The 15,813-nt window shown below is 38.7% G+C and overlaps 1 protein-coding gene across 4 annotated transcripts in view; it reads right to left on the reverse strand.

Annotated features, from left to right (window-relative positions):
- vps50 (VPS50 EARP/GARPII complex subunit) overlaps positions 1-15,813 on the reverse strand; it is an 85,040-nt gene that overhangs the window by 5,688 nt on the left and 63,539 nt on the right. For all 4 annotated transcript variants that reach the window (XM_061759680.1, XM_061759682.1, XM_061759681.1 and 1 more), the window contains 4 exons: positions 6,053-6,201; positions 5,008-5,104; positions 3,745-3,903; positions 94-215 (listed from right to left, as the gene is read on the reverse strand). In XM_061759680.1, the coding sequence (XP_061615664.1) occupies positions 94-215; positions 3,745-3,903; positions 5,008-5,104; positions 6,053-6,201 (527 nt within the window). The remainder of the gene's footprint in view (positions 1-93; positions 216-3,744; positions 3,904-5,007; positions 5,105-6,052; positions 6,202-15,813) is intronic.

Genomic DNA, 15,813 nt, shown 5'->3' on the forward strand with positions numbered 1-15,813 from the left:
AATCCCGCAAATACTGCATAGCTGGACTGACTCGGGTTAAAATAGTCACTGTAGCTATTTCATGAGATGATAGAAATGACATTACTTTCTTACCCCTCTACAAGAGTCCTGTTGGCCAAGCGGATGCAGTGCTCCCACAGGACATTGGACACGGGCAGTGGGATACGCACGTGTCTTGAGACATCACCAAGCCGCTCGTTGAACATCTCAAACTCCTTTCGTTTAAGAAGAAAACAGACATAAGCACAATCAAAAGCCATATATTGTTAACGTAGACTTTGACTTTTTTGAAGCACCTTTTGCAGTCACACTAGAACAAAATGTTCTCGAAACTATTCCCATTAATTAGAAGATTTAATGTCTAGTGTTCCCCAGCATTTTCGCAATTTGTGACTTACGGATTCACCTATTTACTGATTGTATCCTCTGTTATTCACTGAAAAACAAGCCAATTTGCTGTTTTTTTTCCTCAGGCCAATGCAATACTTTCATTGCTTTGGTCTTAGCATCTTGGTGTCGAGGAACTATGTTGAAGAGAGCTGAGGAGCTTCATTTTGACAAAAGTCGCATTTTGCTGTCTTCTTGTGGCATCTTGGCAATTATAAACCTTTTTTTTTGGGTAGGGGCTTTTTTTTCTATTTGTGGCAGGGCTCTGTTCCAACCCCACTGTACTTTACTCCTTATACAGTAAACATAGTATAACAATACAGTTTAATAGAGGCTAAAAGATTTGTTCTCTGAAGGCAGCATCTTACAGTGTGACTGGAATATTTCCCCTAAAATCCTATTTTTCTAAATAAACCCAATTAATGGGAAAACACTGGGTGAACGCCAGGGTCTACAGCATGCTGTTCGTCTTACAGTGTTTACAGGGAAATAATGTATTTGTACATCGCTATTTTTATCTCACCCTTTTTTACCTGCCGTATGTGCATCTCCTCATCCATTTACTGTATATGTATTTATAAATTCATATATATATCAGGAAGCCACAATTTCCTTCTTTTTAAGACTGTAAAGTACAGTAAGAAAATATGTCTATGTAGATTCTCAGTCATCCAGGTCATGGCAAGCCGCAACAGTTGAATCGAGGCAACTGGACTCTTCTTGGTTGTTGAACACGGTGTCACGGTTTAATCCAAAATGCTGCTTGACAATAACAAACCTCACCAGAGACATACATAAATGGGGGATTCCACAGTTAAAATTTAGAACTGAAGAAGCCTTTTGGATTAAACAGTGATAGGTCTTCAATGACCAAGAAGAGTGCAGTTCAATTATTTGGGATTAAGAGATGAAAGAAGACAAGTCCCGAGTAGCCATATTCTATTGGTAGATGCTGTGATTAATCATATTGGTAGGAATACATTGCTTAACACAGAACTTTTACAGTGTTAGTTTTAGGCAAGAGCTCTCCATCCACCAATCCATAGCACTTGTTCTCATTTGGGTCGCCGGTGTGCTCGAGCCTCTCCCAGCTCACTTTGGGCGAGAGGCATGGTACGCCATGGACTAGTCGTCAGTCATCGCAGGTCACAGTATAGACAACATTCACACCTATGGACAATTTAGAGTCTTCAATTCAATCCAAACAAGCAAATTCCACAAAGGAGGGCCAGAGCTGTGGTGTCCTTGAGCAAGACACTGATGATACCCAGAAATGCTCCCCGGGCGCTTCAGCTGCCCCCTGCTCCAGTGTGTTCCACTAATGTGTATGTGTTCACTGTGATGGGTTAAATGCAGAGAACAAATTTCGTGTGCATGCATGCATGTTCATGACAATAACAGATGATTCTTCTTCTTCTTCTGTGATTCCAACCCATACTTAACTATGTTTTATTCAAACAATAGAAAAGCTGAAACTTGATAGCTGGCACACACAAATGTATTTAATTTGGCATCATAGAATGAAATGTTACTTACTCTTAAACGGCATCACAATAGTTTCTTACGTCAGCATTTTCTCAATGAAGTAATTTCGAGGCCACAGCATCTCCATGCCACTTTATATGCAAATCAATGTCATTGTTGAATGCTGGTGATAAACCTGAATTCATGAATAAAATATCTCCATCTGTGCAGTATAACAAAAAAATGTGGCACGCTCCTTTCAATCAATGCACACGGCACAATGTGCAGGCATTATGTGTATCTGACAAGTTGTTAGAGTGGGTTATTAGCGCCCGATGGGGAAAGGTACATGCTAGTTGTAATATGCACCATGTCAGTCGATCAAGTGGACCATTTTGACACCGTAAGGGATTTAACGCTGGCCAGTGACTCTGGGATTTGTCCCCAAAGCAATTTAGCCCATAAGCTAAATTAGTTAGGCTTAAGTGCAGCGCTTCCAGAGTCGGACAAAGATCTGTGAGCCATGTGGGAATTCAAGAGGTGAGTTGAAGTTCTTTTTCAGGACAAAATAACTTTTCCCTCTGAGTAGAATATTTTATTATGTATGATTCCATTCATAAATATGTAATCCATGGACTTTTAGGAGGAGATGTGATTTAACACATTCCTTCACAGGTATGTGGGTCTTGTTCACAATTGCACACCCCGCTAACCTTTTCTGACCTCTCGGTCTCAGTCCCTCAACTGCAAAATGCATGCTGAGCATGCATAGAGGTGCATATTTAGTGGGTTACTTTCACTTCAGTGACAGACAAAAAAAATGGCAGAAACTTTAGTGGCGATCTAAATTCCACTCAATAGTTTACCCCACATTTAAACAGTTTGCACCATCCAAAGTAATAGTTTTTGGAAGTCAACTTGAATTGCACATTTCTGCTGACTTTTGTCCAAGTACGAACATGAAAAAAGACAGGGGGGGGGTGAGACTTTTTATTTTGACTCACGTGATCACACCTTGGTGCCACAATTTATTAAATTTGTATATGCTGTTTGCTTAATATTCTGCAAAGAAATGCAAGACTGATGTCGTCCACTATAGTATGTGAACACAGGCACAAATCAGAATAAAACAAAACAAAAAACAGAGACTATATTTGATTGGAAATCATACATCATCTTTGACAACAAATCCAATTCATCCCCAAGTAAAAAAAAAAAAAAAGTTTGCTCAGCATTACCTGTTGCCTTTTAGCTCAGTGTCAGTAATCAAATTTCCAGTTTGTTTTCAGTCAGTGTGACAGAAGCTAGTGTTCTTGTCAAAGGAGAAGAATAAGTATGTTACAGCAAACATAACAGCTAATGCATATTTGTTGTAAAAACCTACATTTTATGTTTGTCGAGTAAAATGAATCCAGTTGAGCTAAAGGTACAGTCAAGAAGTATAATACTGTACATCTTAAATTGGTTAAATGATCCCATTTGTATAAGTTGACAATGCATTTCACTTTACTATGTACTATAAATGTTATTCAACACAACAATCAGGTTCCAATAATAATAGTTATCAAATCAAGGGCAGCACAGTGAAATAGTGGTTAGCAATAGGGTTTGAATCTTGGCTCGGGCCCTCCTGCTTTTATGTTTTTTGGTTTTTTTGGGGGTACTCTGGCTTCCTCCTGCATTCCAAAAACATGCATGTTAGGTTCATTAATGACTAACTTGTCCATAAGGGTGAATGAATGGTTGTCCAAATATCAGCTGGGATAAGTTCCAGCTCATTCGTGACAATATTGACAACACGCAGCACAGAAAATGGATGAAACCCAATGTGGGACACAATAATGGACAAGAGTCAGTGACAACACCACATGCACATTTCTTTAGGAACATTACCTTTAAGAGGACATCCACATATATGTTATGCTGGGACATGATCTCTCTAATGTCCCATTTAACGCCGGACATCAGGAGCAACATCTGCTCGTAGTCGATGGCCTTGGCTGCCACGATCCAGTATATGGGCTTCCGCAGTTCACTTGCCGTTGACACCGTCTGAGACAAGGACGAGTGAATTGTCAATATGTACATAAGCCATCCATCCATCCATCCATTCTTTTCCGCTTATCCGAGGTCGGGTCACAGGGGCAGTAGCTTTAGCACGGACGCCCAGACCGGTCGTACAGGGACCGAACAGCCCGTATCAGGGGCTTCGGCACCCCATACTCCCGAAGCACCCCCCACAGGACTCCCCAAGGGACACGGTCGTACGCCTTATCCAAGTCCACAAAACACATGTCGACTGGTTGGACGAACTCCCATACACCATGTATTTAGTTAACACGGTGTCTGATGGTACCGAGCCACAAATAAAATGAAGCACCTGTCTAAAAACGACTCGCTTGTTCATTGAGTTGAGGATCAGCTATAAAGGTTGCTTTTCTTTAAAAAGAAGAAATGCTTAGTCTCTATTAAAGTGGGCCATGGCAATGACTACAGCAAAATGTGGGTCCCAGTGTGGTTGAATTTGAGAACCCCTAATATAAGCAGTATGAGGCAGACGTAAGGCAATCCCCATCACTCCATGCATGCATGTAGTCTGTCTGTATGCAATAACATTGTCATAACATCGCAGTCAATCATCATTTAAACATCTCAAATGTCAAGTTCCTGCAAAAGGAAGTGCTAGGAAAAAAGCAGCTGGATGGTTTTTGAGTGACATAACATAAGTTTCTTTGCTGAAGGCAGAGAGAATGGCACATGATTGGTCCCTTCGCCGTTGCTCCCTGAGGAGAAATTGGTTTCTCAAGAAATAAAAGCCAGTGCTGGTTGAAAATGGAGTGAGTGCCTATACTTCACAGGGAGCAACTTCCAAGTGCACCATATAGGTTTTTAGACCTAACTGTCAAGGTGTGCCCTGCTTTGTTGTAAAATATGGCACAAAAAAACTGCAGCATGAAAACTCAAAAGAGCAAAAAACATTGAACATAATTATCACCTAATTTTATAATAAGGTGCTTAGCTATTTAAATGTCGTCTGTCACGTTTTGTCATGATTGAAGGTTTGGTCGGTTAGCGATTTGCATCAACTCATGCTGACAGTGACAAATAACATTTATAGTAATTACACAAAGAGGTGCAGGACTTTGTGTGTTCTACCTGGGAATAGAACTGCTGCAGAAAAGGCTTCTTGGCAGCAGGCATCATTGTGTCCAAATGGGACTGAAGCGACTCAAACTGCTCAGCCAAAAACACACTGAGAAAGAAAAACACCAGAAATGTTGTTTTTATTACAAACAGCTACATTCTGAAACCAGTCTACAACTCCAATTCTAATTTATAATAGACAACCATATCCTATCCCATAATATTCACCCTCTGGACCTTCTGAATCATTAGGTAAGCAGTTATCACACTTTTGTAGAAATGCACAGTTGCCCAGTTACCAACAGTTTGATCCTAAAAATAAAAAAAATGACTCCAAGGTTGTCAAAAAATTACCTTCTGCTGCCTTTACTCTAATACACACTTTAGCTCTCAAATAACCTTTAATATACTCCAACAAATCAGGCAACACTTTATGGCCTTTGAGGTAGGTATGTAGGGGGGTGGGGGGGAATAAAAAAAAAAAATAATAATAATAAAATAATCAATGTGATGAGAACTACAATATTTCACTGAATCAACCAAAAATTTAATAAATAACTGAGGATGTGTGGCTATAACACATTACTTTATACTGAATAAAAAAAAAACCTGCCAATTTGAGCTGGCTGAAACAAAATAGGAATAAAGGTCCACTGGAACTGTTAAAAAAAGGTAACTTGTTGTGCTGTTGTGTGTGTTTTTGGTTCCTTGATGAGAGAAGTAATTCTGAACATGATACTAAATGAATGTGGGTTTATTCTCATTAACAACTGTAACCACCAAATAAATGGTTGTGGTACACAAATGTAAGCCGCATTATTGTTACGTCATAATTCAACTTGTGAACTTAGCAGTGTAATATGGGTATTTATTCATTTAAAGGCAGTGCATTAGTCGCAAACATGAAACTACTGTTTATGCAACTTCTATTTTATCATTTCAGTTAAACAACAAGCATGCTTGAAACAATTATTAGCGCCTTGCCTAACCTGTATACAATTCCAATGATATATAATGTTAACATCGGTGAGATAAAATATTTTGAGGGGGTACTTACAGGGACTCAGTGGCAACCACTCTCTGTGCCAGCCCATATAGAGTGCCACTGTTGGTGAGGACCACCATTTGGCTGAGGTGGGGGCTCGGCACCTTCTCCTTCCTGTCCTCTGTGGGACCATGCATACTAGGATTTTCACTCCCTGCCTCCTGCAAGACACAGAGACGGACAATCAGTTTTTTTTTTTTTTTTTTTTTTTTTTAAACGCTTCATTTTTTATTCAGTGATATATTTGTGGTAATCGTGAAAACTGTGCTGTGGAATGTCATCCTCTTACGTGACCTTTGCAAAATGTGAACTTTGCAAAATGTTCACAAGCAAACATGAATCAAAAGTGCAATAAAAAAAGAAAATAAAAAAAATCTGCTGACCAAACAGAAGCTCCCTTTGAATACATTCTGTAAAAAAAAAATCATTAATACCATTACATATACAAGAGGAAAAGATTTCAAATGAAACACAACTCCTCCCCTCTTAACACACATTGAAATTACCCAGTGAAATACTGTCTGGGAAACCAGCGGGGTAATAGTCTGATCCCAGTGTTCTTATCAGAGGAGAGGGTCTAACAGATGAAAATGTTCATTCCAGAAAAACTCTCACAATCCTCTGATGAGAACATGGCAAGGCGGATTGGGTCGCCTTCAAATAAACCCTGTCGTGCACTGGGCAGCAGCAGTGCAATATCTGCACCTGGCAGAAGACACAAACCTGGCCAACGAATACTATACAGCAACAGAGGGCAGAACAACAATCCTTATGCACTGCAAAGAGTGGAAAGCAACTGGAACTACTACAACAACACTTTTCTTGGTCGAACTACATGGAATGGCATCTAAAACAAGTAACGTGACCGATCTAAATGGCTATGGCGGCACCGCAGGAAGGGCCGTGCAAGGCGGCGGTACAGACAAGGGCTCCTCGAATGCACCGGACAAACAACACGTTTACGAATAGGAACATGGTATGTGAGAACCATTAATACTAGCGGGGAACTGGAAAAGAAAGACAGAAATGGAAAATACTAATGTAGCCATCCTGAGTTCATCTGAAGTGAGATGGAAAGGAATGGGGGATTTAACAAGTGACATCAATAATTCAAGTATGTACCAACAACAGACTAACCAGACAAAAAAAAAAATAGAACTGGAATATGCTAAGTAAGACAATTCTACTGCAGAGGAAGCAAATAATTTTGATGGGAGATTGGAATAGCAGCGTTGGAAAAAGCAGTGATGGCAAAAAAGTTGGCGAATACAGCTTTGGAAACAGGAATAAACGGCTTGAAAAGATTGAAGGTACACATGGAACAACATCAAATTGCTTATATCTTTGTAAAAAAGCTGAACAGAAATACAAAAGAAGAAAAAACTAAAACTCACCCAGCAGCTGCTGTTATTTTATGTAAGCTAACTCTTAATTAGAAAGAAAACTACCAGGAAAACTTGGAACATTGAAATACTCAACTAAATTGTGAGCGATAAATATGGAAAGAGGAAAAATTAAATACCGTATTGAAAACTAAAGAAGAAAGCAACTTCAATAATATTGGAAAAAGATGGAATAACTTTAAAGGGAGTATAAAGCAACATGCAAAGGAGGAAAATGGCTATAGTAAACAGAAAGGAACAAACCGGAAGAACGAAAGAAGACGGAGTTCCTTTGAAACACGTCTATGCAAAGCAATATGGCCGTGCAAGAACCTTCTCTGAAAAAGCGTCTGGTCGATCGATGGCAATCACGCATCTAATAAATGACTGTGAACTCCGCTGCTATCAGGAGTGTTCCATACTCACTAAGCACACTCCAGGGCAGAGTGGCTCCACAGTGTAAAGGTTTTTAAACAAATGAAATAATGAATTTTTGCATGGCATCGAATTATGTTGAAATGCAAAGTGTGGGCAAAAAAAAAAAAAAAAAGAAAATCTAGAAATAAATGTTGCCTCACAGCGAGGTCATGAAAAACACGTCTGCCTCACAGTCGAGAGACATCGTGGGGCTGCTTTGTGGCGTTTGCTTGTTTTCCTTGTGCTTGTGTGGTTTTTTTCCGGGTACTCCAGTTGTGACCGCACTAGTACCTCAAAACGCACGTCTCGAATCGCCTTTCTGTAATTAATGAAAATGCTATTAATCCATTTCAGCCTCTCCCAAATTAAACAAACATTTTTGTAATATGTTTTTTATTAAGAAAAATAACACTATAATATTGCACTTTAAAAAAAATACTATGTATTGAATGTAAAGAATTAAACAGTTTGTGCATCATAATTAATTCATTGTGGCTTCTTCTGGTGTGTGCAACGTGGCCATTCAGGGACAGTATAATACAATCACGCAGACACAAACAAAGAAGAGATTCATAACTCATGTAAGTGACCTACTAAGCTGCAGTAATATCAGTCAAAGAATATATACCTGTGAGTATTGTTTTATTATCTGTCTACATGTGTCACTCCACCGTTTGTTTTCAAATATCAGTTGCTTAAAGCATTCTAAAACTGCAACTACTGATCCTAAACGTTAGCATCTCAATGGCATATTTCAGGATATGTTAGCTTTACGCTAGTGGGCTATTCTTAAGGCAACATTGTTTTAAATACACAACGTGTAACTGTCTTTTGTTTTATGATTAGTTTGAAAGTAAACTTCAATTGGGAGTGGCATTATACAGCTTGAAGGCTTTTTTGAAGAATTGTTCACTACCGGTAAATGCCCAACTGCTGCTTGTTGTGATCTTTGCTCGCACATAAAAGCAAAACAAAAAAATTAAAATATGGTCGAGCGAAGGCTCATAACTCGAAAGACTAAGTCAGGTCACTCATATTTTAAGACACCACTGGAAAAAAAAGTATACCTTAGAGAGAGAAAAAAAAAAACATAGCGGTGGTGTAAACGATGAATTGTGGTATCGTGGAGGGACACTGAAATGAGACTTTTTTTCAACACAATACCATATTTTCATTTTGATTCGTCCTCTGTATACACTACTCTCTTTTTTTCAAAGTCAGAAATAAAGTGCACTCAATGGGAAATTTTTGGGGGGATTTTTGTAATGTATTTCCTCAACACACTGCTTTGTAGTGGTTGGTCATTTTGTAATGTTTCAGAAAGAAAATCTAGGAAAGGACTGCAAATATCTTTTGTACTGTAGTTTCTGTGTTGAGTTTGTGCATTCTGTTTACTTGAGAGTATAACTGCACTCCTCTCCTCTTTCTTGAGAGGAATAAACTAGAAAGAGGATTAGTGTCATAGAAAATAATGCCATAACAGTTTATATCCTGACTGCAGGGATATTCATATATTGCCAGTATTTGACACAACATCATCCATCCATTACATCTTTAATAACTCTACTTTTATTAGTTATTAAGAAATAACCATTCTTTACCCCCAGAAGAAACATCCAAAAGTCATGGAGAAGGAAACCTGATTTAACAAGCTAACATAATTTTCAGACGGGAAAGAGATTTATATCCAAGGTGTTCAAAGTCATGAGACACTAAAACTGCATCACAATCTTCATTTTGCACACCAATGAATGTAATTGAAACGTTGAATTTCAATGACTGCCCTTTCAAGGGTTAAACATTTTATGTGCTATGCTTGTGGGGAAAAAAATCTTACGTTCAAGAAATTCCTCCAACAAAAGAGATTAATGATCCATTTTTTTCTTAATCCTGTGGAATTTATGACTCAAGAACAGTCTTCTTTGTGGTTGTTGGCAAATATAAAGTGCAGTTGCTTAGGACTTTAATCTTTTTCTCCATAGTTACAGTATATATAATACAAAGAAATGCTCAATTTCACGATTCAGTCATTCAGAAACATAATGAAGATGAATGAAAACTATGAGTGAAAACTGCCCAATTTTTTTTATTTTCAAGCAAAATAGTCCTGGGGAGATAAAAACAAAAATAATTATCAAAATAATTCCATGTGGCCATTATATTTAGGCTTTTATGAAGCATTACTCAAAGAGAAGAAGCCAAACTCTACTTTAATTATATTATCCAGCTGCTGAAAATATTACACAGGGCTTGGGGTCTCGTCTTTCCAAGTAAGATAGAAGTTGTATTTCTTTCCGGAAAACATATACGGTACATTCCCACTTTTATTTTTTTTGTCCTGTTCGGCTGTTAGGTCAAGCAGAATGGAAAATCTGTATCCCTTTTATGCCGAAACAGTTTTACTGTGTCACAGTGGAGTTTTTAAGCTTTCGCTGTGGCATTATAATTGAGGTTTATTGAGAATCAGACTTGATCAGTCGAACAGAACAAAGTTGCTAGAAGGGAGAAAGAAACAAAGACAAAAGACAAAGCACCTTGTAAACAGGATGAGTGAAGTAAATCTTTACATTATCTGCAACAATGAAACGTTAAATATGAGTGCTGCATGGGGCTGTAGTGCTTCACCCTGTACAACTGAAGTGTGGTGGCATTAATTATGTAAATTATAAATGTGTACAGGACGAGAGCATAAGAGAGGGGATACACAAGCGATTTGCATAGCCATGAGTTATTTGTTGCAGTAAGGGGTGTGTGCCTGCGGATACATGCAAATGAAATGATACAGTTTTACATGCACAAAGACTGACAAAGTGTCTTTTAATTGCTGTGGCCGCACCGCGGCGGCTGAGGACCCCACCCAAATCCATCGAGGGGCGGGATCAGGCACAGGGGTCCACCGGTCCGCCGGCCCCACCGAGGCGCCCTGACAACCGGCCACCCAGCGGAGTCCGCAGGGACCCAATGCCACCCCCCCAGGAAGGAAAAAAAGGAAAGAACGAAGCGACCATCCGACGTTGAAAAAGACTTGTGAAAAAATACATTTTATCTTGTAGTAGCTGTTTTTTTCAAGACTGTGCAAAGGGCGCCGCCATGTTTTTCGTCTTCGGAAATCACGCAATCTCTCGCATTGTTACAGCATGCTCTCCTGCGCTCTCGGTACATTCCCAATTTATTCGGACCCATCCCATTTACTTTGTGTGTGACTGTGCTCAACATAAATACACCGCCTCGGAAAATAAGCTTTTTATTTATTTTTCAGGGAACACAAGAACAATTCTCAGAATTTTGATGAGGAGTCACCTGCAGTTAAATATTTGTGAATTTACACAACAACACATGTAGCTTTGCAAGACTTTTACACATTTATGCAGCATTGCAACATAAATGTGTTTATATTTTTGTGTGTGGACCTGAAGAAATTTTATTTGGCCCATTTTTGAGGAGTATTTTGTAGTATACCACACTACAGAAAATCCATCCATCCATTTTCTGAGCCACTTCTCCTCACTAGGGTCGCGGGCGTGCTGGAGCCTATCCCAGCTATCATCGGGCAGGAGGCGGGGTACACCCTGAACTGGTTGCCAGCCAATCGCAGGGCACATAGAAACAAACAACCATTTGCAGTCACATTCACACCTACGGGCAATTTAGAGTTGTCACTTAACCTAACATGCATGTTTTTGGAAACCGGAGTGCCCGGAGAAAACCCACGCAGGCACTGGGAGAACATACAAACTCCACACGGGCAGGGCCGGGGATTGAACCCTGGTCCTTAGAACTGTGAGGCAGACGCTCTAACCAGTCGCTCACCGTGCCTACCACAGAAAATATTGTACTATTTATGTTGAGCGCAGCATATCGGAAACAAATAAATATCTAAACGAGGGGGAAAGAAATCTGTTAGCAAAGGCAATAATTACGACTGTACACGGCACGACTGTGAGTTAAGGAATGAATTATGTATTCGGCTCCAGAGAAGTCTATGCAACTATTATAACCATCTAATCAGGACAGAAAGTAGCAGGAGATCATTACTGATAAGAACAATGATTAAGAATTGTCTTGTTCTATAATTGAAGTCTGTTCCCATTGAAACACTTTCAGAGAAAAGGAACACAATGAGTAAAATAAATATAAAAAACTGACAGATATTAAGATCATTTATATTTGCAATGCATACTGTATGCCTATATTAAATTCCTTTGTATATTATATTTTCTTCTTGTCCACCTCATTCACAATAGGTAATGCTCAAGCTGTAGAATGTATGGCTGTTTCATGTTTTATAATTACAAGCATTACTTAATTGCATACTTAATTTTGCTTCTATTTTTGAAACCAAGATACAAAAAATTATATTTTTCTTTGTGGTCTGACTACTTAGAGTGATTACAGACAGAAGTGCTTCTTGAGTAAACTATGTACACTCCCCTCCAGATGTCTTGGAACAGAGAGACCAATTATTTTATTTTTTCTATAGAAGACTGAAAACATTTTAGTCAAAAGTATCTTGACAAGAGATCAAAAGTTCAGCTTTTATTTTCAGGTATTTACATTTGCATTGGATAGACTAATTAGCTAATTACATTATTTGTAACAAACGTGCAATTATTTCATCATGGCTTACCAAAATTATCTCTATATTGTTTATTCAAAAGTGAACAGAAAAATGAAGTCTGAGTTTATTTAGCTAAAGTATCCAAATGTGCTTCATCATCATGTCACATTTTAAAACAGAAGTATGAAATGTTTTCCTTCCATGCATAAAAATATTGACTTCTAAACTGATGTAGCATAAATTCATGTCATTTTCTGTCCAAACATCCCCATGTTTTCGTCTTTAGGACATTCCAAACGGTTGGCCAAATGGCTAAGTGTAGTCCTTCTTTGTTATTTATTATTGGAAGAATCTATGCAATAGGACCACCAGCGCAACAAAACACACCTATCAATACGCTGACATCTATGATCGACTGGGGGAGGGAGGCTTGATGTCTGTATATTTATGGTTCTTTTTGTTGGTATTTTTTGTAACAGGGGCCTCTTGAAAAGCAATTTTGGCCCTCTGTATGTTCCACATACTGTATATTGAGGACTAACAATAAACCGATACCATACCATACATGTTCCAATACTTGCGCTCACAGAAATAATGAGGGATTCAAAACAAATGGTGCTAAAAAAAAATCTCCTGTCTCCGATTAATGGGCATAAGAAATGTTTCTGAAAAGAACAAATACAACTGTTTTGTCATATATAAACTGTATGAATGGTGTTTCCCTTCATACAGATGGTTGTCCTCTCCTAGTGATATATAAGGAAGTTATACACTTTTGATCACACACGGCAATGTTTTCCCTGCAATCGCATAACATCCATCTCAAAGCCTCTGGAAAGAATTCTTTACCTGAGACTGTCAGTGAGGAGTAAGGAAGAGCTTTCCTGAACATCGTCTCAATATTCTTGCGGTCATTTATATTCAGTAGATGTGCAAAATGGAAAGTTGTTTAGTTTCTGTCTTTAGGTATTAATGCCACACGCACGCACGCACACACTTCTCCCATGTGGACCATGCACCAGCACAGTAAAAGATGAGGCCATCAAAGCTTGGGAGCTTATCTACACTTGTGGAATGATTAGAAAATAAGGGATTGAATTCCCAATGGAAATAAAGAGTACACACGGAGAATGTGCTTCTATCAATTTCAAAACAGATAGGAGTAAAGCACTGAATGAGGAGGGAGATCAGGCATGGGATAACAGTGTATGCCTGTTGTTTCTCCTAAAACAGATCAAAAGACGAGGCAGCGGGATTTGCTTACTTGAACATGATACTTTGAGTACAAATGTACAATATGAGAATACCATGACTGTCTGAAGTGCTTTATGGTATCCGCTGCACTTGGATTCTCTTCCACATAGTGCTTTTGTTACAATGATACAGGAAAGTCAGGATCAAGATGAACAGATTGCACATGTACAGGGAACAAACCACTGTCTTCAACTCCAAGCTGACTTGGACACAACAAAATGAGTGAGCGCCGGAGAATGCCAAATACATTTTTACCAAATACATTTCTCAAATTTGGAGGCATTTATGTACAGGGCCACTGAGGGATTGGCTAAACCTGCTGCAATTTTGAGATGACTATTAAAAGTCATTCAAGACCTGACTGACTGTACTGTATGTTTGTGTGTGTGTATGGTTCCCAAACTACTTTTGCAGGACCTACTTTTTTTTGGTAGGTTTAGGGCAGCCGTGGCCCAATGGTCAAATATCATCGCCTACCACCGTGGCGGACCTAGGTTTAAGACCCCGACTGGACCATCCGCCAACATCTCCTGGACTCACGGCTGTGGTGTCCTTGAGCAAGACACTGATACCCCGAAATGCTCCCCGGGCGCTTCAGCTGCCCCCTGCTCCAGTGTGTTCCACTAACTTGTGTATGTGTTCACTGTGATGGGTTAAATGCGGAGAACAAATTTCGTGTGCATGCATGCATGTTCATGACAATAAAAGGTGATTCAATCAAAATTCTCACGCAAGAAAGGATATTTCTTGCACTGGACGCTGTTTTAATTGTGCTTTTTTTTCCCTCTTTGTTTTTAAATGCTTTTAATCATGTAAAGCACATTGAGTTACCTTGTGTATGAAAATACATTTTCTTTGCTTTGCTTTGCTCCACCAATTGCCAAACTAGATGACAACCTTCCGCTTCTGCGTAAGAAAATCATTCAAACTAATCAGAACTTTCAAACTTAACCATCTCATTGATTGTTAAAAATATACCCGGACATCTGCACGTACACACACACACAGACACAGATGTCCACTTAAGTGAGATATGATGCCGATCAATTAACAAATACGTTGTGAATTAAATTCACTTAAAATAATACTCCAAGTCTCTACAACAGTTACCAATACATTATTTTTTAGGGGGGCTGGTGACCAGTACTTTGTAACAATATACAGCATTTTTCATATAGAGGTACATGCCAATATACTGGAGCATCATTTTAAAAAAAAGTTTGTCTTTTAATAATTCAATTGAAAAACTGAAACAGATATTATACAGATTCATCAAAGACATAGCAAAATACTTTTCAGAAGGCCTATTCCTGCCTTAATTTTTTTGATTGTTTCTGATGTTATTCATTAAATGGTAAAAAAAAAAAATAAACATTTTTTACAACATATGTACATATCAATAAAGGTTGGCAAACTGTTGATGTATGCCACCGATGTATAGTGACAGGCTGAACAATTGAATTCTCTTTCACTAGATGGCAGAAGGTAAAATTAACATGTATCCACCTGATGCCATTCATAATTCATATTCAGAATAATGTTGTGTTCAACTAATAAGTCCCAGATTTCACATTAAGTAGATGTGTGATTAAATTAAGACATCATCATCATTTATCTGTTTACCTGTATACAGTGGAGCCCGCATACCCCGCAAACCCCGTTTTCAGCACCAGTGGATTCGAGATAGTGAATTTGCAATTCACCGTCTTGAGGAATGAGAATACTGTTTTTATTAGCTGTAAATTATAATCATCCAAATTATAAAAAATAAGACCATAAAATATTTCAGTCTGTGTACAGTGAATTTACTACACATAATCTGTTGTGGTATTACTTCCCACTTCCGGTAAAGGAGGAAACGAAGCAACTGATACAAAAGATACAACTTCAACAAACACGTGCTCAGATTTTGCCAAAGAACAAGCTATTATTCATTAATTGAATTCAAACAATATGATCGCAGTTGTCATAAATGAGGCTTTCGGTAGGGGATTATAAACATGATCTCTCAGGTGAGGTGTCTCGATCTAGCATGATTGACTGCTTATTCCTCTTCAGTGCATTCCATGGAGATTTATGGTCAGCTCGAGTGGACTGGCTGCAAGGCAATTACTGTCAAGTGGCTCTTTTTGCACCTCTTTGTCACACAATTACCCGGAATC

The sequence above is a fragment of the Phyllopteryx taeniolatus genome, chromosome 21, assembly GCF_024500385.1.
Source record: "Phyllopteryx taeniolatus isolate TA_2022b chromosome 21, UOR_Ptae_1.2, whole genome shotgun sequence".
NCBI lineage: Eukaryota > Metazoa > Chordata > Actinopteri > Syngnathiformes > Syngnathidae > Phyllopteryx > Phyllopteryx taeniolatus.